At 42.5% G+C, this 25,105-nt stretch overlaps 1 protein-coding gene across 1 annotated transcript; it reads left to right on the forward strand.

The window, feature by feature from the left end:
• The first annotated feature begins 2,071 nt into the window (after nt 1-2,071).
• LOC103772143 (metalloprotease TIKI2-like) lies at nt 2,072-23,453 on the forward strand. Its single transcript, XM_008939461.1, has 2 exons — nt 2,072-2,293; nt 22,417-23,453. The coding sequence occupies exons 1-2, from the start codon at nt 2,139-2,141 to the stop codon at nt 22,637-22,639; spliced, it is 378 nt and encodes a 125-aa protein (XP_008937709.1). The 5' UTR covers nt 2,072-2,138; the 3' UTR covers nt 22,640-23,453.
• The last annotated feature ends 1,652 nt before the right edge of the window (nt 23,454-25,105 follow it).

A 25,105-nucleotide genomic window follows, 5' to 3' on the forward strand; every position in this document is an offset into this window, starting at 1 on the left:
GCTTCTAAATGGCTGCATTTGCATGTTCAAGCTTCACTGATCCACCATCATGGTTGGATAAAAATTAAGAAGTCTGCTGTGGCCTGAGGGCCACCCAGTGCAAACCTATGAGAGTCTTTCCTTTTACAGGAGTCTGAAGATAACTTTGCTTCATCCATGAGTCTGTATCACAGCCTAAGAAGTTCTGAAGGCTTTGGAGAGCACCACCATCTACCAAAGGAAGTTGCTGTACTGACAAAAACTCATCCTCAGCAGAAATCATGGAAGAAAGTCTTAATGGGGAACAAAAATCCAGAACCAGCAGATCTCTCTGTGATGTAAAGTAGATCATGGAGTGAGTCTGAATGAGTTTGGAAAGAACTCACTGAGAGTCTGAATGCTAGTAAAAACATGGGCTTTTCTTGCATCTTTTATTAAAGAGAGCAACCTTGGAGAGTTTTAGAATTAGTTTAAACAGGTGTCTTTCTTCTCTGTATCTGTCATCTGATCTCTGAAGAAATTCATTAACGTTGGCTATGAGTGACGAAGTTCCTGTGGTTTTTGCCAGTGAGTCTTATAGTAGCAACAATTAATTATCAGTAGCTACTGGAAGGACCTGTGGGTGAAACACGATGCAGTGGAAATGGAGATGACCATCTTGACTGCTATTGTAGCAGACTTCAAAAGAATAAAAGAGAAAAAAAGTCACCATTAGTAGTAGATGTGACTTTTTTGGAAGAGAACAAAATGTTCCATAAATGAAACATGTGGTTTCACTTGCAGCACATTTTGTACATTGTCACCAATGAAGTTCAGGATTTTTTATTACTTTTTCATTAAAATGTCTTACTGGTTTCACTCAGGAGGCAAAACTTTTCACGTGGCTTTAATTGTTTCTGTCATAAAAGTCGTAGCATCCATGTAATAGAAATAGTTTTGCTGACCACAGCTTCATATTGCCTATTAATTTGCTTCCATTTTCTGTACCTACAACTCATTAGGATATCCCAGAGACAGAAAAAGCTCCTGTCTTGCAATTAAGACCAAAGAGGAACTTTTCCTGAAGTTGGGGGGGGGGGAAGGAAAGCTTTGTGTCAGTACTGGTTTATTAGATTTTTTTTCTTTCCGATATCTTAACTCACACATGTAAGTTCAAATGGCCACATATTAATGGAGAGAGTTTGTACTGACATTTTTTTCTACAATTAGTGAAATTTTAGAAGTTGAAAACAATGAAAGGCCTTTTTCTGTGTAATTGCCATGAGATGCAAGAGGTGGTGGCGTTTCAAACAGAAGTGAAGAGCTCTGGCTCTATTGTTTCAAGGTAGCTTTGGACAGGTAATTTACCAGCCTTTGGGCTTTATTTCTCCATTATACAAAAAACGTGTTAGAGTTGAGGTCTCACTTGTCCCATCACAGCAGCTGAGCTACTAGACCACACTTCTGTCATTAGTCTGTGCTTCCATGTCACCAATCCAACTCAGATGAACAAGCATAATTATTGTTGCACTCAAAACACTGACTTGTCTTCCACAAATTATATCCAAATTTGGGAAAAAAAAACAAACCTGGGAACTAGTATTATTTCATTAATTTAAGATCAGCATCTCTGAAGGTATCTGTTTTCTTCAGAGTGGCAGTTTTGCAGTTTAACCTTCAGCCCAGCGAGGGAGATGATCATAGAATCATAGAACGGCTTAGGTTGGAAGGGACCCTAGAGATCATCTAATCCACCCTCCCTGCCATGGGCAGGAACACCTCTCCTGTTGACCCCTACCACCACCTCTAAGAAGTAATTATAATGCCATAAAACAGCAATAACGTATTAAATGCCTTTTCCCCCTTTTTGAGTTTGTTTATTTGAAAGCTTGCTAGGAAGCCACCACTGTTGTCTTCAGCTGCTGCCCCAGAGCAAAAGCCTCTCTCCTTGTACACCTTCTTAGCAGTTAGAAGCACACACAAAGTGGTGTAGTCCTCTGTTTTCACTTTTTGTTAGCACCATGCCTCACGTATTCATTAAATGTATAAATGCTGTGTTTTGCAGTTCAAGGACAACAAAGACAAGCCCAGCCTTGGATGGATCCTCAGCAACAGCCCTGCCCGCTGTCCAGCTTTCTGAGCAGGTCCCACTGACATCTCCTTCCCTGAAGCCCCTGCAGATGGATGAAGAAGACAGCCTGTCTCCTCACCTCCTCTTGCCAGATAGCATCAGCCAGCTGGAAGAGTTTGGCAGGCAGAAGAAATGGCACAAGAAGCAGCACAAACACCATCGCCAGAGGCAGTTCAATGACCTCTGGGTTCGGATAGAAGACAGGTGAGTCATAACTTTTATGGTCCCTGTCCTCTTCCTGCTGTCTCCTAATGGTTGCTCTTTACAGATCGCAGCTTTTGTTGATTAGACCATAAGGAGAGTTGGCAAAAGGCTAAAGGGGAGAAACAGGGAGTGAGGTCATGGTTTTGGAGCTCAGTGGAGAAACAGGAGGAAGGCTCATAAGCGCATTTGATCTAAAAGTAACGAGAAAAAAAGCTAATGCTTAAAATATTTAAAATATACAGAAACAAGGACTTGTCAGAGGAAAAACAGGAGAAAAAATTACAATGGAAAATATTCTGTGTTTGCCTGCTTTCTTCTAATAATTCCTTTCTCTCTTTACTGTCAGTTTTCAGCCCAAAGACTCGCCCATTTTCCAAACATACAGAATATTCCTTAGAGCTTTTAGGATTCTGACCTATCTGACTGGCAACATTCTTAACTGTTTTCTGGGGCTGAAATGTTTTAGTATCTCAAACTGCACTGAAAACAACAAACTGAGGCTAATTGATGTACTCAGCCAAGGTGCCTATGTGAAGAGAATGGAGGGAGACACATTTCTGTGGCCATTTCAATCTTAGTCCAAGGTTAAAAACTCCCATTCAGTGTTTAAGACCCCTGATGTTTGACCAGGGTGTCTCAACATATGCTTTCAGGATTCCTGAGCAATTTTTTTCCCCAGCTTTAAAATTGAAAAAGCTCTTAGTGCCTTTATCCAGGCCAAGTCATGGGCAGATAAACAGCCACAATATTTATAGATCTCCTAAAAAGTAAAAGGAATGAAATAATCTGTTGGGAACTGGCTGCTCGCCTATATACGTAATGACTGTCTTTGAGCATTACTTTTATTCCCATTTTCATAGCACCTAAACTCCTCGCAAGTAAAATGAGTCAGAGTCTTTCAGAGGCTTCTCCTTTTGCTATGGAAAAAACTCCACATATTTGTGTTTTGGGATATTTTTCAAAATTATTTTTATTCATTCTTTTAATGGAGCAGTTGTCTTGGGTTTTTTTAGTTCACCTCTGGTGGGTGATGTAAGTGTTGTTAGTAAGATGGTGCATATTAATCTTAACATAGTAAGGCTATTTCTGAGGATAATGCTAGAGTTATTAAGGATTCATCTGTTTTGTTCTCAGAGTGCGTTGAGTGGTTGGATCCCCTCCACAGAGGGTGTTTAAGCATGAACTAAGAGGCATTTGGTTCAGTATTGTTGACTGCCTCAAGGACAAGGGACTTTTCTGTCTTCTGCCTGTGGGCCACTGAAACATGGTGTCCCTGTGGTGTCCCAGCATGTCACAAGGATGTCTGCTCCAGCTCGACATAAGTGTCATACATGTGACGTGCTTAAGTAGATCTGGTGGGTACAGTCCTCCTGCCTCCACCCTATCTGTACAGAAAGAATATTGGATATTCGGAAAGAATATTGGATATTAATGGTTGGACTCGACAGTCTTAAAGATCTTTTCCAACTGAAATGATTCTGTGATTCTGTGGCTGTGGAATCCTGCAGTTGAGGGCTTAAAGCAGTGGTGTTTGCTTAGCTTTGGTGGACTTCTATAACCTTTGCTGCTTTTGTTTCAGTAAGAAATGTCCCTAGGAGATGCATATAAAAGGGTAGTTCCCTAGGTTAGAGTTAAATTATTCTCTCTGTGCTCCTGTGAGATTTTATCTGAATCAAAACCTTTTATCCCTCTACTTCCATTTCATAAGGATGGAGATTGGGAGAAGGAAACATAAATTTCCGCTCCCACCACGCTGGTGATGAACCAGACGCTGTGTGTCGCCTGCCTTGCTGAAAGATCCCAGGGAGATACTAGTGGGAGATCACAGCCCTAGAAATGAGGAAAGGCTGGAAGAAGGGAAGGCTGCCTTAATGCTTTCAGATGGTTTCAGGGTTTCTACAGTTCTGGAGCAACTTCTGGTGTTTTCCTGGAAACAAAACAAAACAAAAAAAAAATACAAACCATTCAGCTAAATCAGAGACTCACAACTAGCTCTGGTTTCCCCATGAATTGGATAGGGTCTCAACTTTCATAAACCAGCTGCCACATATTGTGCTTTTGGCAGTTGGGTTTCTTCAGCAAGCTGGACCTTGCACAAAGCAATAAAGAGTGAGTTCTCTCTAGCTGACTCCTTTCTGATTGGCAAGAAAAGAGCAGAAATGTGTGCCTGTCACCAGGCTTTGTAGCATGATCATTCCTGGGAGGAAACAGCTAGTATGTCTGTGGGCAATGGAGTGTTAGCTGTGCAGGAGGCAATGTTGACCAGCATGCAACAGTGAGACTGTTGGCACTCATTTTTGGAGGATAATCAGTGTACAAGAAGTTCACGCTCTCGTCTGTCCCATAGATCCCTTGTGCATTTGCATATACTTAAATTGGAGCCCCTCATATTCTATACGAACTGAAGTCTCCACGTACTACCTTGAGCTGTGGCCCTATTATTTCAAAATGGTTCTTCCGGCTTGAGTTTTCGAACTCTCCTGTTATCACCTGAAACTTGACTTGTTCACCTTTGAGACAAAGTAGAGGTAATTAGGTCATTGTTACAGCTTTTGGATGAAAGCTGCATAAAACTCATGGTTTTCATGTGAGGTCTCCAGAATTCAGCTTTTTGAGCTGCCTTTCAACCTGAAAAGTCAAAGAGAAATATACAGGTGGAGGACAAATCCAGGCGAACTTAAACCAGATTATTGATTCTTGTATGAATCTCATTGAACTGTGGAATGACTGTGGTTCATACAGCTCTTTTCCAAAGCTTTATTGACCGTGGATTAGAGGACTTTACGACCCATGAATTGTAGGGCTTTTATGGACTACACATTTCTAGGCTATCTCATACACTTCCATGGAAATCTTGGGGTGTTTTTTTAAGCTACCAACACAGAAACAAAGAAAATGAACACAGGAGAACAATCTTAAAGGAACATCAAAGGTCTGACTCCAACCTATAAAAGCCAGGAAATCCATAATTAATGGTTCCACTAAGACTTCAGCTCACACAGTCGTTCAGGTCTGATCTGAGGTTATAGCTACAATCTGAAAGGGCCTGGTGAAAAATGAGTCATCATTTAATGTCACACATCATTATTAGTATTTACTTTCAGTTATACCTTGGAGATTGTCCTTTCCTTTTTTTGTTCTGTCTTAACAGCTGAGGCATTTGAGTTGGCACCCTTGAGTGGGTGGTGTTTAAATTTTTGTGTTGGAGGGTTAGTACCTCTGTGGAGGATGAGAAAGCTTCTGCTCGGCCTCCTCCCTGACTTTGTCAGAGATAAGATTTGCTGATCTCCTGGGTAATCGGCTACACGGAAGGCTATTAAAAAATAAGAAATGCTGATGAAATGTGTGGTTTCCTCTCCCTTCTGCCTCCTTCCCCCAAAATCTAAACAAAATGAAAAAGCCCTGCCTGGCTGCAGTTTGTGTTTGTTGAGAATCAAAATTACATGGAGATTTCAAGTAGTGAGATTTTTTTCTTTAACTGCTTGATTTTGGAGGATAAGTGCAGATCTGAAGACTGTCATTGGGAGGAATTTGAGCTTAGACAAAACTTAAACCCTAGCTAGCTCCTGTAGCCAAAAGCCAGCTGGGGCAGCAGGGAGGGGAGGCAAAACCCTTGGGCTGGAAGGCTGCAGTTTGGCTTGCCGAGTGTGTTATTGTTCCTGTTGACACTGTGTTAGCTAAGCTTCCCCTTATAATATAAATAATTAATTACAGATCATTCACTGGCATTTCATGATGAGCTGCTCTGTTAATTGAAGGAGCAGAGAAATGGCTGTGGCTTTTCAGAGTAGTCAGTGAAGGCCAGATGGGGATTGCATCTTTACTCTAACAGGCAAGTGGTTTTGCGCTACAGACAAAACCAACTCAAGGTAACAGAGAACCTTCCCCAGGTGGGAGGGCAGCATTGGAGCTCCTGGGACCCTAAGGCAGGGCTGGAGGAAAGCACCTGGGAAAAGGGAGGGAGGGGTGTTCCTAACTGGGAGGGTGTTTCTGGAGATGGGAGGTTTGGAAGGAGCAGTGTCATCTGTGGGATTTGAAAGGGAGAAATATAGTGATGAGAAGAAAGAATTAAAAAGGTTGTAATGGCTATAATGGGTAAATTCAAAGGTTTGTTCCCACTGCCAGGGAAGAGACCTGAGTGAAGATGCTCTTTGGAAAGACACTGAGGATACACAGATGCTTCACTTGCACAGGAGAGAAATTAAAGGAAAAGAATTGCTATCAGAAGGGAAAAAAAAGAATTCTTGTCCCAGATGTAAGCTCAGCCCTGCAAAACCTGCCTTTAGTGGAAAATTAAATTAATTCCCCCTGCAATTGGAAATGTCATTTCTCTGATAGCCCAGCACTGACATTTCAACCCCAGATGAATGCAATAACATCACAAATATCAATTTCTTTTGGAAGCAAGTTATTTTAGGGGGGAAAAAAAAAAAAAAAAAGTTATACCAGTGATGGATGAAGGGAGACAATGTATAATAAACTGCACTAAGTGTGCCTGGATAGAGTGAACCTTATCAGTTTGGATGGAATTTAAGCACTTAACCTGTTATCCTTTCTTTTAAGACAATGCAGTGATGGAAAACAGAACTCTGTCAAATCAGACAAAACTTTTAATTTCACATAACTGCATCTGAAAGGTAAATTTCAGTAAATGAATCCAAATTGCTTCCTTTTCACAACACACGGTGCTGAAATACAGTACTTTACTTCATTAAAGAAAAGACTGCTTTTCTTTAGAGGAGACCGAGACACTTTTGAAGTCTAACAGGTAAATTGTGGTCAGATGATTTCCCTCCATATGGTAGCTTTGAGCTTGATGTTTTCATCACTGGGGCCTTGTTTGTTTAAATTACTCTATCTGCCTCCCTGGTATGGATACTGCTTGGAGAGCCCTTGCTGGCTGATGCTCCTGGGGAGGGGAACCACTCCCTCCTCCAGCCTGTCTCCATGCTGCTGAGCAAGCAGTTGCCACCATTGCACTTATTTTTCTGATGTTCAGCCAAGGATGAGGATGCAGCTTCAGGACCTTTCTAACTTACGATGGGGAACCTGTCTCCCAAAGGGACCACTCCAGCGGCCACGAACAACGGGAACGTAGGTGTGTTGGAGTCACTTGTCACACCTCATTGCTGTTTGGGCCTTAACTGTGTTGTGTGGCCCCTTGGCTTTCCTCCAGCACTTCTGTCTACCATTTCCTTCACTGTCCTCCTAGCAGGATTTCCTTCTCAGGAAGCTTTCATGATCACAGTCTCTGTCAGTGACTACCCCTAGTCTCCAAGGCATAGCATACAAATAGCTACTCATCAGAAAAATCTCGTGGTTTGACAGCTTGAGTAAGAGACCCTTCTGTCATGCTGAGTGGTCTCAAAACACGTCCTGGGCAAAGACTCCCTCCTGTTTCCTCAATGGAAGCTGAACCTTTATATCTCAAACTGGCCTAAAATCTGCTTTTAGTTTGACCGTTGTTTTGTGAATTCTGGTGGATAAACAGTGGCTAGAAGGAGACATTTTGGACAGTGAAGCAGGGTAGCAGTTGCTCCTTCTATCTCCCCACGTTGCATGGCTCTCTTGAACATGCAGTCTTGCTTCTGTGAAGGCTTCCTGAGCAGCTGAGAGAGCAAAGTACAGGTAATACTGCATTTTGCCCTTCTTAGTTTCACACCGTTTCCATCTGATTCCCCTTTAAGATGAGGAGATGTCTTGATGCCTTCTCTTAAGAAGCACTGATGTTGGCAATTCTTTCATCACACCCTTTGCACAGCCTCAAGTATGCAAACCCTCCAGTGGAAGTAAAATAACAGCACGGAATAACAGAGTGCAGTATCAGTAAGAGGTAAATCCCATGGCTGTAACATGTGATACAGTGATGACATATCCTTCCTCCCTAGATGGTTTTTATTGAGGCTTCTTGGATTATCAGGATGGGCAGAGTGCACAGAACATATTCATTCAAGCTGTGAAACCTGGGCTCAGCACACAGCTCTTGTGCATGGCAGTAACAGATGGGATGTCCTGATGTTCATGTCCAAAACTCTAACATCTCCATGCTGATGGGCCCTCCCTGTCAGCTGGCTGTGAGCGATAACTTCTTTCCCCTTGTAAAGCCAAAGAGTTCATTCGTTATCCTCCAGATGCCTGAAAAGATGTGCAGCCATGTTTCCACCTGCTAGACACAGGAGAAGATCTGAATGGTTTACTTTGGTCTGTTGTTCTCTAAAATGTGTGATGAAATGTAGATAAACTTTAAAAAACCAAGCAAAAGCCATTGCTTAGGTGTGTCACTGCCAGCATCAACAATTAATACAAAGCAGTATGCAAACCTTAGTTTAATGAAACCTATAGATACCTGAAAATAAAATCATTAGAGATAAGAACACAGAAGTCTCTTGGAACAGAGAGACATGATTTGTATGTAGATTTCAATTTTATTTCATGAAACTAAATTCTTTCTTGGTAATGCATTAGGTATTCTAGTTTTGTGAAATTTAAATCCATCATGAATATTAAATCCATATTTTTTAAGGCGAACAAGTAACAAAACTGGAGCACGCAAAAGCTGGGATTTTTGAACAGTGAGGTATTTTGCAGCACTGGATACTCAAGAACACTTTCTGTTCCTTCCTCCTCAGTGCTGATTAAGATTGAAAATACAGTGCAGGATGTTTTATGGAACCTATTAAGAGCTTTGTCTTCTTTTCTTGTTTTCTACTTTTCATTTAGGGTGTGTTGAGGAAAGATAGTCTGTATTATATATTTATATCTGCCCCAGTCTGGTGTATTTCTGGCTTGGGCTGAACATAGCCCTACCATTGCTAGCTCTGTTAAGCCACGGAAGATCTGGCTGGTGCAGCACAAACAAAATGTTTGCTTAGGATTAGATTTCAAAAAGAAGCAGCTGCTGAGTTACGATAATTTCTTCCTCCATGATGCACATCCTCACTTGTCCTGATGTTTCTCAGCCAGCACAGACTCTTTTCCTCACCCAATGCCAGGACCCCTTTTGATTTTGGACAACCTGTTAACTTTCCTGTTCCATGGTTCTACATTTTCTACTTAAATTTTCCCTTTCTTCAATACTCTTTCTACTTGACCTTTTTAACTCGGGCTGCTTGTGCTTGGCATGGGCCCAGGAGCAAGAAGTAGAAAGGGACTCCTCCAGTATCTCTAGACCCAGACCCCCCCCAGAAGGGGGGACCTCCCCCTCTCTGAGCTTGCCTTGCAGGAGGCTGTGATCCTACAAACTCTGTGCTACACTTTGCAGTCAGACCCTGCCAATGGAATTGTGGGCTCTTGGAGCCTACAGCCTTCAGCAGAACCTCTTTTAGATGGAGGCATCTCTCTTTAGTAGCAACTGTATCTCTGTCATCTGGCATTACTGCAGACGGCAGTAGGTGGGAGGCATCCCCCTTCATTTTTAACCAGGAGGTAGATCTCCTCCATGTTATTTCATCTTTGCTTTTCCTTCCATTTTCACACAGAGATGTGTGTGGCCAAGAACATCATGGACTAGATACAACAGTCAACATTGGCTCTATTCGTTCTTTGATAAATTCATGGACATCATAAAGCAGTCCAGGCTCTTTTTGCTGATGCATTTCCTTCTCTTGACAACTTGGCAGCCTCATGTGTAGTTTCTGTGATGGTGGCCAATGTCAGGAGTGTTGGGGGCCTGATGGGGGCAAACTGTGGTCGAGACACACTAATAAGTTGTTACCAAAACCTTTGTGCTTATGCATTGGATAAGTTTTTTTTTATTTCTCAGGCTTCAGAAGTGCACTTCAGCTTGGCACTGAGATGAAGAAAAGGTGCCTGTGGGTATAAATATAGAAGTTAATTTTACCTACAGCTTGTTCTAAAGTTAATATTAAGCTAACACGGCTGAATAGATTAGGTTCTGTTTAAGTCTTGAGATTCCCATCCACAACTACTTGGTCATAAAAATAAAGTTTCAGGACTGGACCTTTAGTACAAAGTGTCTCCTGTGGAGCGAGGTAAAAAAAGGAAGGTGCTTATTCCACAGAAAGAGTTAACACCAAGTGAGTTTGACCATCCTCTGTGTTAATGTAAGATTTTTTTTCTCCAGCTATTTTTAGGCTATTCCAGCAGCGTATCCCACTGTGGGCTGGTATGCAAGAGCTTTGCCGTGAGGGTTGCAAACACTTGTATTTCTGTGTTGTGAGAACAGGGCGTCCGTGTGTTCCTTCGGCTGAGAGGAAGGGCAGGCGCACCCCTGATCCCTGCACATGTTTATTGTTGCTTGTGAATAGCCATGTACAGCAAATGGGCTCTGGAAGAAAGCTTGTTAGCAGATGTCGTCATGGCCCTTCCAATTTATAAATATGAGCCTTGACATTTATATTTTCCATATCCAGGGCTTTCACTAGCCAGATGTTGTGGGGATTGGCTCCTAGGAGCTTTTAGCTCTGACTTCTCATGGCACGTTGTCTTATCGCACACACAAAAAAACCTCCCACCTGTATTTCTGGCTCCGATCAAATAGATAAGGAGGGAAGATGCACCGAGTACCCTCAGTTAAGGGGAATTCCTCTAAATCTGAAATGCACATTAACACAGCTCTACAAAACTCTTTATGTTCACTCAGCTGAAAAATAAGCTGTCTGGTTTAGCAGGCTGAGAAAATTCAATACAGGGTAGCACTTTTGCCCTGCTGTTTGGGGTGGGTGAGGAGTATGGGTTTGGTTTGACTTGCCATGCTGGCTGCAGTTGCAGTCACTGTGAGAAGTGCTGAATGGGCTCCTGCCCAGCATGAGCTGGATTCCTCAAACCCAGAAGTGGGTTGTAAAGCACCTGCACTCCCTAAATCGTGATTCTTATACAGAGTTTTTCCCTTTAGCAAGTGATGTGTTTCCTTGTCGAGCATGGGGCAATGTAGCTGTTTCCATCTTCTTCAGAGCCAACTGAACCTCTCCCCAGACTGATGCAGCCAGTGCTGACCCTGCAGGGAGGCTGGACCCCTGTGCACATAAGATTTGGGGCTGCTGGGGTCAGGAGCGAGACATTTCCCCACTGCTCAGGCTGTGGAAGCAGCAGAGACCCATCCATGGCAGGGCTGTTCCTTGCACTGCTCCCATCAGGGGGAAAAGTTTATAATAGAGTGATCTCAGAAGCTGGGTTTGAGTTGAAGATGTGACCTCTGAAGGGACACTGCTTACTGTGTTATTGCCTGTCTGCCTCTCTGTCCCAGGGATACATAGGTGTGTTGAAGAGATCACCTCCCATTTGAAAGCCAGAGCAAACCTTCTCCTCAAACATTGCAACCCTAAGATGAATTTATTATATATTTGAGTGATCTTCGTACCTAGCAGTATCTAAGCCCCAAAAGATTGGAGACCTGCTGTTTGTTCCTCAAAGTAAAGCTCCAGACTTAGCAGAGCTACATAAAATCCATAAAATGTAAAAGACTTCCCAGCAAAGGCACTGGAGTTACTGTAAAGAAAAATAAATGACTTTAAAATTCGTTGGAAGTGCAAACACACAACACTGTCAATGGTGGCCCAGAGGGAAAGGATAAGGGATATGGGATTTCACTCTCCCCATCTGACTGGTGAGTTTAGTGCCCTGTGAAATAAAGTGAAGAAAAGTGTGATGGGGCGGAAGACGACAGTACTGTTGTGGAGGGCAGGTGGTTTATAAGAAGGATTTAACCTTCTTAGAAGGTTTACCTAAGAAGACAGATTCATTGTAGAGTGAAACAGGAGGAAATTTGCTTCTGCAACAGTGCTGGCAGTGTGGGCTGAGCTGCAGGATGAAAACCTAGCAGGACCCAAAGGGCAGCTGTGGTCTAAGTCCAGTTACTCCCTGGGATGAAGGAGAAGTAGCATTTATTTAAATTCATGTGGTTTTAATGCTATAAAAGCTGGGTTCCTGCAATTATGAAAATGCCAGGCCAAATTCCGATTTCAGTCAGATCTCCTCTTTACAATTCTTGAATAACGTGACTGAACAAAGTAAGCATTATACCTGAGCCCACGGTGCTGGAAGGTGAGGGAGCCAAGCCTCTGGTGCACCTCATGTAGCAGTACCGTGGAGAGACGTGGTGCAGATCATGCTCACAAAAGCTCAGCTCTGCAGAGACACTTCAGGGTCCAGGTTATGTCACCCAGCAGGGAAGGCTTTTGCAGCCTTTCCAGCTCTACAGGCCAGCAAGCAGATTTTTATGGGCCCCTGGTGACATCTCCAAGCTTTCAGAGGGTTTGGAAGTGCTCAGGGAGAAGGAGTTTATGCTGTGACTGATATCACCATGGTTGCTTTGCAAGCAGCAGGAGGAACCCAGACCTTGTGGGCAATGCAGCAATTTAATGTCCTTGGTATTTCTGCCTGGCAGATACGCCCTATGAACCCTTTTTTCTTTTGAGAGTGAGTCTGTTGGAAAGAAAAAGAAGCCAGAGCTTTTGTTCAGTGGAACAAGCTTGAATTCAATACTGCTCCAAATAACAGGTTCAAAGATCTGACCCAACCTTAATTACTCTTGCTAAGAGAGACTCTGGAAAAATACAAGCAGTGAGCAGGAAAGTAAGCCCAGTGAATTAGAGAGAAAAATGTGATAGATGCTATGTGGAGAGAAAAACTGTTACACCGAGATGGAAAAAGAACAGGGAGAAGGGAAAGGAAAATTAAAATCGAATGGAAAAATGCAGCACAATGGACATCCACTTAAGACAGTTTATATTTTGGTTGTTCATTCTGTTCCTTTAACCCATTGCACAGGCATCTTAGCCAAAATAATTGTGTGTCTTTGAGAACAGTCTTGGGGAAAATACTTAATTTGACAGGATTTTTTACATATTTCCCCACTACTGCCTATTCAAAATCATTTTAAAATCTGGAGGGGAAAGTCGATATCTTTTAGTGTTTAACAAGAAAGTGACAGGGTCAAATATATACATCTCCACAAATGTATATGTTCCCCAAGCACATGTAAATGTGCATGGTTAATTCTGTGCATCTGCAAAAAGTATTTGAGCCACAGAGCCCACACAATGCCAAACAAACACTTGAGTGCATGTTGGAGAGGGCAGAGCGAGTCACTCTGGTTCTAATTAATTGAAAGGTTGAGCACAAGACATAAAATACAGATTATGATTTTGACCACTCCAAAATTTGCACATGGAACTGTGTCAGTGGGAGCAGGTGGTTTTCAAAATGCAGACAAAAGATAGATATTCTGTTTGTGCTTGGGTTTTCGTTCAAAACCACCTGCTTGCAGCACCACCAAATTAGCTCTTTACGTGTTGTATATCAGCAGGTTACCCGAAAATCATCACAGATTGCATCACTGGCAAGATCTTTACAACACTAAGCCCATGTGTGTGTGCACACGTGGATGTTCTTGCTTCCTTTGGCTGCAAAACCTGCAGTCATTATCTGTCCAAGGACCAGTGAAGCAAGCACTTGGTTATTTGAGCCGCGATGATGAGTGTCTTAATTGCACATACAAATCAGGTACGCAGCCAGATGTGTGCAGTGGGGGGGGGGGAGCCTGTGCATGGTTTTGAGCCCACATCACTGTTTAGATTATCATGAACGCATCCTGGCTCAGGTGTCAGTGGAGAGCTGGTGAAACAAAGGGCTCTGAGCTATCCCCTCTTAGCGAGGGCCAGGCCCTGGGTAAAACTGGGATGCATTATCCCAGCTCTGTGATTGCCTTGTCCCAGTGCAGAATCACGGGGGGATATTCTTAGGATATTAGAGCACCATCAAAGCATTTCTTAGGAGGGCAAAGGAAAGAGCTAATGTTGTCATCTCCTGCCTCAGGACCACCCAGACACTACAACAAATCATGGGTCTTCAGCTACAGTATCTTAAATTAATGTTCACAGGGATTTTAAAGAGTTTAATTTCTTCTCTTTTTTTTTCCCTCTTTTTTCCCCTTTTTTTTTCTTTTTTTAAAGGATGACATGTAGTTTCCTGATGGGCTGGTTTTAATAAGGTCGAAAACTTTGTTGTTGCCAAATCAGAGAGGAATACAACATCTTTAAGTCATTAGATGGGAATGGGGTAATTACTCAGAGGGTGTGCTTCAAAGGTTGTTGGTTTTTACAACATTCTGTGTTTTTACACCACTTTGCAGTTGTCTGGCAAGGAACAGCGGGCCTGATTCTGCTGCTGCCACATGTGTGGGTGCAGGATATGTGTTTGCAGGGTTTTTCTGAAAGACTTCAGGGCGGGAGGTTGAAAAGGGCCGTACACAGTCCCCTCTGGGGACAGGGGAGAGCTAAATGTGACCGCGAGGTGCAAGAAACTTTCCCACATGCTGGAAATTCACTTTAGAAAAGGGCCCTTGGGCTACGCTGGAGTTGTTCCTCAACTCCTCCCTCCCTGCTAAATGCATCCTCAGGTCCACCTTTTCATCACTGGGTCCTCATACCTGAGGGCCCTCAAGCTGCACTGCTGTGACAGCAAACTCCTCTCCTCTTTCCCCTATCTCAGATGCAGCAGTCCTCATTGCCCCCATCCCATCCCATCCCATCCCTGGCCCCACAGCAGATGATACACTTTGCCTTAGCAACGTGACCCACGTGTGGCTTTAGGATGCTCCTGTGGTGCTCAGCCTTGCTGCAGGTCAGGGACACATTGGCACTGAACTTGTCATCACAGAGGTATTTTGCAGGTGGCCTGGGCTATTGGGACCTGCAAATCACAGTGCAAGCCTGCAAAACACTTTATGGTGGGTTAATGCTGGTGGTGTCATACTAATGCTTCAAGGTCTTGATTCAGATCAGAGTCAGGGGAGTAACAGAAGTAAAGTGATTTAATGAGGTTTTGATGGTTCCTCGGTGGATGATGTGGGAATAAAAAAACAAATCTCCTGGCTTCAAGCCCATAGCCCATCCAGAGAGGGGGGCCAAAAAGGCACCAGAGGCATTTGAGCTGCATTTCAATGTTGAGCCTTCTCCTGCTTCCACCATCATGGCCTCCCTGGAGCCCCCAGTCCAAGCAAGCCACCTTCTCTTTCACGTCAAACCTCAGAGCTAAGACCCCAAGGAAGGGACAGCAGGCTGCTGTGCCCATTGCTAGGGAGCTGCTATGGGACTGCAGAGGGGAGCTGCTTCCCCACCAGCAGCTGCTTCTTGTGCTGCACAATCAGCAGGTTTCCTCTTGCCCATCCTGCTGCCCCATTGCAGCTTAGGAACCCATCCTTGCCAGTCAACGACCTCACTGGGGCAGGAGCTTGGGTTTGGTTCAGGAGACCTGAATTCCAGAGACAGAGATCTTTGGAGGCGAAGCAGCTCACCTCACCCACCTTAGAGGCGTGCATTTGGGGGAAAGGATTGTCCTCTGGAGACATCTTGTTCCCCAAGAACTGCAGTGGGAATGCAGCTGAATAACTCCAACCACAAGCCTGCATCTGACATAGATACGATTAATCCCATTCCTTAAATCCGATTAAAGGCCAGGGCATATGAAGGACTGCCTGTGATTCTCCTTGATGGCAGCTTCTACAGGGGCTGCTGACAGGCTCAGTCCTGCACATCCAGGATTGTACCAGGTGTAGACACCTCACATTACCTCCTTTTGCTTCCCAAGCACCCCACCCTTACATGCAGTGTCCTGCTCTCCACTACAACCCTTCATGCACTTCAGTACAGGCGGCAGTGTGGCTTGGGGTTCTTCACAGCTTTCTGTCCTTTCAGACCCAATGCTTGGTGAAACTTACACTTCCCTTTCCCTCTTTTCTGTGGATAACTTCTTCTTTCTTCTAGAGATAAGCCATGGCAGACATGGTCCTAACAAAGAGTAGGGCTGGGGGACCAGACCTCTCGCAGTGAACATGCACTTGTCCTTTGCCTCTGCACAGGGGTCAGAGGCTCACATGGGCACGGTTCAAGGAGGGGAGTTGCTCGCTGTCAGTCTGTAGAGGAGCCAGAGCATTGAAATAAGGCTGAATATTTCTCTGGGATAGAAAGATGGTTCCCATTTGAGTCTCGGAAAGCTCGGGTCAGCAGTCACGGGTTGTTGAAATGCTCCCCGTGTCGTTGCCTGACCCCTCTAACGATGCAAAGCTGCAGCCACCCTGTTGTGTCTCTGAGGCTGTGCTGCTTGCAGTGTGGAAAATGGCCAAAGATCTGGGCTACCAATAACCCTGGGGTAGAGGGAAAACGGTAGAGCTACTGCTCTCCTTTGGCTCATCCACTGTTTCTGTTGACCACAAACCAGCGTGTGATATTGCTTACTTGTTCAGACGTGCAAAGGTAGTTTACTACACCACCACAAATAAGTAGTGGCCTCCTCTGGACCAAATCTGGGTTCCTTAATCAGATCCAGGTTGAATTTTTTTTTCTTTTTTTTTTAATCAACTGAACCTTGCGAAAGTGTGAGCCTCTTGGCCTTGATCCCACAAAGGACTGTAAGACGTGCTGAGTTGTAGGTATGTGAATACTAGCCTTGCTGGAAGCACTCATGTGCTTGCAGTGCTTAGCCTCCTGCTAGTCTGGGACCAGGAGACTCAGCATCCTGCAGGATTTAGCCCTCAGGCTGCAAGAACACTGTCTGTAAGGAAGATAATGATGAAGAGATCATTGACGCTTGGGAGTAGCAGAGCCTATGCTGACCTAAAGAATCCAATCCAGAAACACATCAAATAGTAATATGAAAATTTTAGGAGATGGGGACTTCACTTTCCCTTTTAGAGGTTACTGTAGTGGTTTTCACAGTTAAATCCTTGTGACTTATTTCCAGTGCGTTTTTGGTTTTTTTCCGCAGCATACTCTTTTTTCCTCTTAGTTGAGCACCAACTCCTTTCTTTCAAGCATGTGGTCAGAATTCTTGCCAGCCAGCTTGTTTACATGCTGCAACGGGTTGGTCCCAGCACATTAAACATATGCATTTTTCACATCTTGATTAATAAATTTTGGTGACATAAATAGGCCTGGTTAGTTCCAAGAATAATTTTCTTCACTAGCAGAACATTATTTCTGATCACCAGAAAAATAATGTGATCAACTCTTTTCACATCTGTTCATTAAATGAAACGGGAAAAAAAATAGGGCAAAATTTGTTTGAAAAGAAACAGGAAGCATATGCTTAATATCACTTAAAAAACCCCAAGCCATCATAAGGTTAACATCAAATCACAAATGCAAAACAGCCATTATTGTATTTACTCAAAAAATTTTTTTCCGTTTACCAGCTCTTTAGGTTTTCAGTTGAAACATGCATTTTTTTTTTTTCAGGGTTCAATCTATGCTGGCACATTGTCTTGATAAGCTGCTTTCATCAGATATTACTGTAAGAAAAGCTGTCTGAGTCCACATTTGTGTACATTTATTAAAAATAGTTGTCATGTGTTTGCATAGGTCCTTTGATCCAGAAAAATCACCAAACACTTTGTAAGTTATGCTTAAAAGGGTCACTTCCTCTGCCCTGAACAGAAACCATGTTGGGACCCAGGACACAGCAGCAGATTAAAAATGCATCTCACCGTGGGGCACCATCAGTTTCCCATGAGCTTCAGAACAGTTACTGGGACAAAAAAGGTGTTTTGGGCTTTGGGGGCAAAAAGTAGTGAAAAGTCTGCCTACCTGGAGATTGCCTATTTTTCATTTACTTTCTTCTGCTTTGCAGATGAAGCAGCAGTGGTACCCACTGCACAAAGCAGTAGCTGCTGTCACTGTCTCAGCTGGAACAGACTGTTTCCAGTTTGGGGCGTCTTGCTCCAGAAAAGACACGGATCAACTCAGCAGAGCCAGGGTGGAGTAGAAGGAGGGATGAAGGGAAAGCACCTGAGGACTTGCAAAGAAAGGCAGAGGGAATTGCTTGTTTAAAAGAGAGAAGACTGATGTGAAAGATGTTTAAGTCTACAAAACACACAAAGGGCTGCTGAGAAAAGGAAAGGAAAAAACCTGTCCATGGGGACAGAAGTCACAAATTTGTGCTGTAGCAAGGGAGAGTTGGTGAAACATTAGGCAGTCATTCTGGACATCAGCAGTGGTGAGATGCTGGAATAGATGTCCACAGAGACTCTGGAATTGCTATCACAGTGGGGTTTTTTTGAGACTGGATTAGACATAAATGGTCAGGAGGGGTTTAAATCTTGTTCCTGGTTTTGGGACAGATGAGCCGGCAAGTCCCTCCTAGTCCTATCTTCTGTCATTCTCCTGTGGTGTCACATGTGGTCAGATGAGCCCTGATTATGTGGGTAAACCAAGTCACTAAAAATTTGTTTGGGGGCTCCTTGCAAAGTCCTCACAAGCTAAACCAGAACAGAAGTTCCCCCAGAGGGGGGGTGTGTGTGTTTGTTTTATTTTTCAGCTTTAAAATGCTCCCAAATCATCAAGGTGCTTCAGCATGCTCCCAGTGTAGAGGACTTGAGTCATGTAATTGGATTCTGTAGGGTCTGTTCACAAAGCCTGTGCCTGAGGGCCCATTTTTGGGGAAAGTTTTACACAGTCTAATGATGGTAAGACAATGTATGACTAATGCACTGATTTGAAAAACTGCCCTATTATCTGATCAAAAGTACAAGCTCATGAATATGATACCGCAGGTCATTTGGCTAACAGATACTTGGAGCCTTCCAAGTTTTTAAAACAATCCCATACACAGAAGCAAAGAAGAGAGGTATGAACAGTGGAGCCAGTGGTTGCCTGTTCATCACAGATCATGTGGAATGTTTTATTAAAGATATTTTTATCAGACACAAAAGACTGAAATACAGAATATCCTGGGCTGGCAAGAGAAGGCGTGATAATAATTTAGATTATTAACCCTCAGATCTATGATTCATTTTTATTATTTGCTGTGTTCATTTCATGAATGATCAAAACCTCCCTGAGGACAATGGAAGGCTTCTGGTTGAGTTCAGGGGACTTTGCTGCTGCCTTCATCCTTAGGGAAGGTCTGAGGGTCAGTGAGATCCTGTGTGCATGTGCAAACATGCTCAGAGGGAGTTTGGAGAGGTCACCTCCTGGCACCAGGGGCACCTCAAAGGTTAGGTTGTAATCTAACGTGGCTGTCTAGGACCCCTCTGTAACCCCTAGGAAGAGAAAGACCCTGAGCAAGAATAAGTACCACCTAGAGAACTGCAGCAGAATGCTGTGGAACATCTTCTGGAGAGGGTTCTCTCTTCATTCACTATATAAACAGCCTAATTACAAACTTGGACCAAAGGTTTTACGAGGAGTTTTGTAGCATTTGGTAGAAGGGATCATTCTCTTTAAATATCTCTAAACCACCTTGGCAGTCAGCTAAAAGTAGAGCTGCATTTAGGAAAATGTTTCATATGGTTAAACTGTGTTTAACCATATGTGTTAAACACATATATGTGTCATTTGCTGTTAACATGCTTTGTACATATTAATAGCAATGAGTTGTTCTTCTCTTGTCAAGCACATAAGGATTTTTTAAAAACAATTCTACTTTACAGTATTTATCTTAACAAGGAAGCCCTTACAGAAGTCTAATTTCTTGAAAACAGAAAATGACCTTGTGGGCTGAGAAGAGTGGTCAAAAATTCACAGGTGTTGTGATAGGAAACCCTGGGATTTTAAGTGTAGGATTTAAAAAAAAAAGAAAAAATTGTTTTCAAGGAAAAAAAAAAAAAACAAACACAAAAACACTTCTAACAGTTGACTAGAAAATGGAAACGTCATACAGAAATGTAAAATGTTGATTTAAGGCTGATTTAGGAATCCCTTAGATGTAGTTGGCTGATGAATGGGCCTTGTGGCTCTTCCATAGGTTCCCTGGCCAGGCTGTGTTCTACACCAGACACCTCACACAGTACATCCCTGAGGTGCAGAAGGGCAGTTGGCACAGGGACTGTTTAAATCTCACTGGAGGGTCAAGCCCATAGATGTGTCAGGAGCAGGATACACCTAAACTGCAAGTCTGAATGGCATTTTGGTGATGTTTTTGAAACTGAAATTGAAAACTAGACCCTCTTCATAGTACAGAATTTAATTTAGGACCAAACTGTGTAATTCTGTAAAGTTACAAAAAGTTAACAAGAGATGAGTACAAGCACCTACCCATACTTGCCTTAGGGAAAACTGGTACGGGGGGGGGAAATTGTGATCCCACTGTCAGTATTGCCAGATCTGTGCATCACAGCATCACTGCAAGGACAGATGAGATCTGCATGATTTGGAGCTGGGGCCTGACTACATTTCTGTTGCATTATTCAGAGAGTGTAGTACCTAGTTTTGTCCAAGGTATGCTTTAATGATGCTTTGTATTTGCTGTGGGAAGACCATTTATACTTGATGTTCCATCTATCACGGGAGCTGGGTTACACAGTGCCTAATCTCATATCTTTCTTGCCAGCACTAAATTGACTGCTCAAAAAAAGCTGGACAAATTTGAAGCAGCGCCGTTAGCTTATCCCAGCTCAGCTCTTTGGATGAAGTGACTGTACCTGTTTTGATGCAGTAGAGCAGAAGCTCTACAGCTCTGTACAGTCTTGTATCATCCGTTCGAGACATAAACCAACCACTCACCATGGGAATTTAGATAAGAGCTTTCTTCAGTAAGGCTTGATTTCAGAATTCTCTACTTGCAGCAGTTTGTTTCTCTGGAACAAGCACCGCTTCTTGCTGTCAAAAGTCCTAATACTGGTTAGATGGATTATCTGCCCCCATGAAGCAATTCCCATGTTTTTAATTCAAGACTGCCTGTTCTTTTTACTCTAATTCATTGCACATTTGTTAAGATCACTTCTAGCTACAGAACAGCTATCCCTCCCAGAAGATGTGGTGACAGTATAAAGGATGAGGGAAGAAATTAAGTTAATTATCCTAAAACCTGGGGTGAAGTGTAATGTGCAGTGACTGTTGGGTTTGATGTAGACCTGCATGTGTGTTTACCACAGAGGCCTTCTGGGTAGACTCTGATCTTCTCACAGTTTGTGATTGACTCAACTCATTTGAAGCATCTGAGCCAAAAGCTATCTTGGTATTGCTTAGACAGAAAAAGACAAAAGCCTTCAGTGCTACTAAATTCTATTTCTGTCCATGAATTTGGAGCAAGGTATTGTTCCTTCTATCTGATATCATGCAATACCTTTTTCTTCTTTTTATTACGCAGCCTTTATCTTCCAAGGTCAGGACCTCAGATACTATAGCTAAATATTTATAGGACTGCATAGCTTCTTATCCCATAAAAATTTACTTGATCATCGTTTTCAGTGCCTCCAAATTTTCTCCATGGAAGATTTAGAAAGTAACACAGAGAATCTGCAGTTTCAGGAGAACTTGCCTTTTTTCTCCTTACTCCGCAGCAGAATGCCTTGTTTTAAAGGCCACAATCACCTCGCACAGTTTGCATGCGTGGTTGTGCTGCTCTGTGACAACTGGTGGATTATGGATCATTCAATAATAGATGCAATGGAAGCATTTTATGAATTGGAGATTACAACTTAAAACTTCCACATCAATTGCAAATGGACCTTTTTGACCTTCAGCGTCATGGGAATCATGATGAATTCCAACCTGCAAATTCAAATCAAAGCAGTAACTCAAGCTGCAATCAATAAGCAATCACACCACTATTGAGGCAAATCCACAGACACAGAAACTTCACACTGAGTCTGGTTTTGGTACTGTGACTTGATCCAAAATGGCTTAAAGCCAGGAAAGGAGATGGAGCTGCTTGGTCTCCTGTGCTCAAGGTTATCAGTTCTGTAAGGGAATCCTGCAAGATGCCTTATGGCTTGTGAAACACGGAAGGGAGATGTTTTGTGGCGCATACTGGACTTAGTATCCAGTCCAGGGTGAGTAAGACATGTCTCTGAGATGTGACGAATTTTGAGACCGTTGATGACAAGAAGGTACCTAAGAACATAAGAATGAAGTCGTCCTGGGTCAGCACAAAGATACGTTTGCCACAGTCTGATGTTAGCCAGTGATGAATGAAGTAAGTTAGATGTATGGAATGATCCCTTCTTTGGCTGTATTCTACCAGCTGCCAGAAGCTGAAGGACATCCTGAATTCGAGCCGTTTCCAACTCATCACTCTGACCAGCCCCTGGGCCTCTCCCTGCATGTCAAATGCGTGCAAGCAAAAATAAAAATTGTGATTGAAATTGTTGTTGTTACTATCAACAGCTCACAGAGTAGAGTTGAGGGTTCTCCTGCTTAATTTCCTTCTCTTGTGTTTTCTTTCAGCACCACCACATTGCCTTCCTATATCAGGATAACCAATGGCTACATCACGGTCAAGCCTCCCATTTGGATTTCAAACCGCCTGGATCAGAGACCGCGGCCAGATCGCCCATCCCAGCCTCAGCCGACAAGCTCAGCCTCAGCCAGCCTCTTATGGCCATCAGTAACTTCTCCTCTCTGCGTGGCCATGGCTTCTTTTCTCCGGAGTCTACTGCAGCCTTCCTGACCACATTAGTATTATGTGCAATCCCTTGGGATAGAGAAGAGAGATAATTTATGAACAAGTTGGAGGTTAAGACAACAACAGCCGCAAGCTGGACCTTCTCAGTGACTCAGTAGTGCCTTCTAGCTGATTTTGTCTCTTTGCCCAGATACATTTTGAAACTCTAAAGCTTTATTGTAACACTGACTTACATCTTCTTTTTGTAGAAGGATCTTTATTTCCCATAGTGCTATGGGGTTTTGTAAAATACACGTGTTCATATACAGAAAAAGAAAAAAGAAAAAGAAAAAATGTATTTATTCGACTGGTAAACTTATTTTTCTTGTTGTATATGTTAATAACATCCCTATTAATCAGTAGCGATGGTGAAACAGATAAATTAATATTTTCTATATTTGTTTTCTAACTGACAACTCTGCAAATGAACTGACACCAAACGAATGCCTTCTTTGTTTCTTTAACCATTAATTTTACAGCAACTGTCCAATAAGTACATTTCCGCTGAATTTTATTTCACTCTTTCTAATCTCGTTAGCATAGCTTACACTGAATAAAGCAGATCCTGCTCTCTGTGGCCTATGTCCGTTAGAAAAATAGGTGCATTCTTCACTCGTTAGCTGCTGCAGCCTAAAATATGTTATTTTTATATGACTTATTGAGTCATTAGACAGGATAACCCTCTAAGTTCCCCTGTTGTCTTTAACTAAGCTATTTAACTTCTTTAAAATTATCTAATTCCCTTTTTGCCCAGAATAAATTAATTAGCTAATGCAAATTAAGACACCTTTTTCTTAATAAAATAATTGCTTTTAAAGTCTGGAATAATCCCACTGGAATTATTTTCTTCCCTCCCTCATGTTTTATAAACATAAGCATACAACCTTTCCCAGTGTAAGTAAGAACAGAACTTGGTCTGTCTATAGGGTATAAAGACGCAGTATCCTGTTAATCTGTAGGACTTCTTTGTACCAATGGTATTAATGCAGATGGACAACCTGGAAGGGAAAAAAAAGACATCTACAAATTCCTCTTCATCATGCTATTATGATGCTTAGAGTTTCTATCTCTGTGCTGAATTGTGTCTTGTCAAAGATCTGTTCAAGACCACAGGAACCAAATTAACCCCTGTGTCATGAAGACTTTCAGAACATTCCTCCATTTGTAGACTATGGTAGCTCTGTTGTCTTAGGTTGAAAAGTTATGACACCTTACACTCTCTGAAATATTTGCTCCCTATACAAGAAGCTACTTTTCATTAAAGTCATGAAGATCTATGGGGGGAAAAAAAAATTGTCCATCGTAAAAAATGTTTTTTTAATAAGGCGTGTTGATTTTTTTCCCCAACAAAACATGATGAAAAATCCCTTTGGCTATAAGAGTTTTAAGCAGAAAGTTAATCTTCGTTGGAAATAGTGTTTTTCTTTCTAAGTTATCTACAAATCGAAAGTTCAAAATGTGTGATGAGACCATCTTAGTTAAAAGAGTCAAAACCCAGAAAAATACAACAGAAACTTTTCTTTACAAAAAAAACAGTGCTTTTCCACCTTCAAAAAAGTTAGATGACAATGATGATGATCATGATACTACTGAGCAAAATTTTACTGAAACCAGTCATGTCCATTTCCCACCATCCCTACAGCCTGGTCTCCAGGCCTGCAGATGATTCCATGCAACCTTCAAGTCTCTGCAGTAAGGAATAGTTTAGGATTAAGAGTTTGTTTGTCATGATATCAGTTAATTCAGGAATGTAGGTTAGAAAATAGCTAGACTACAAAAAACACATGTTTTTATTTGAAACCATGATGAAATGCTGAGGTTTTCCATCATGCATCCCCACCTATTGCCTTGCCAAATGCCAGGGACAATACAGGTATCTTCTTTTTCACTTATTGCATGCCATGACCCCCATCCTTTGCTCTGTTTTTTTACAGAAGGTTGGGTAGGTTTGTGGTCAGTTTAAGTGAGTGCAGCAGACAGTGCTGTAAAATGACCCTTATTTTTTTCAAGCACAACAGTTGATGAGGCTGAATGGAAAACTTTGAGCTTCGCCCCGAATGTGGGGTTCAAGCACACCCTGTGCATACTTTTATATTGTGTATTTTGGCTAGTGGAAGATCAGAGATGTTAGTTTTGGACAGAAGCCATTCACCTTGCATAATATTTATTGCACAGGGCTGGATATTGGAAACATATTTTGAGAATTTTCATTTTGGTTTTATTTGAGCTATTACCCTAGAAATGCCTTCATTTGAATATAATAGCTTAACAGACCTTCAAATTCAACCTTAATGCTCTTAAAAAGATGATTGGTTCTCCTGCCGTATTCAAGACAGAGCTCAGAACTGAATTATAATGTCTTATTTACAAAAATGGGACTGGAAATAAGGTAGGCAAATCTTAAGGGTGATGATAAGTTACATAGTAAAAGCGAACAGCCAGCGAACCAAAACCCATTGAATTTTATTTGTT

Source organism: Merops nubicus, unplaced genomic scaffold (assembly GCF_000691845.1).
Source record: "Merops nubicus isolate BGI_N331 unplaced genomic scaffold, ASM69184v1 scaffold51624, whole genome shotgun sequence".
Lineage (NCBI taxonomy): Eukaryota > Metazoa > Chordata > Aves > Coraciiformes > Meropidae > Merops > Merops nubicus.

What these genes read in the sequence shown, in the direction of transcription:
- LOC103772143 (XM_008939461.1), top strand. Translation starts at nt 2,139, where the DNA reads ATGGATGAAGAAGACAGCCTGTCTCCTCACCTCCTCTTGCCAGATAGC. An exon ending in TGGGTTCGGATAGAAGACAG is followed by an intron (nt 2,294 to 22,416) that starts GTGAGTCATAAC and finishes GTTTTCTTTCAG; the next exon opens with CACCACCACATTGCCTTCCT.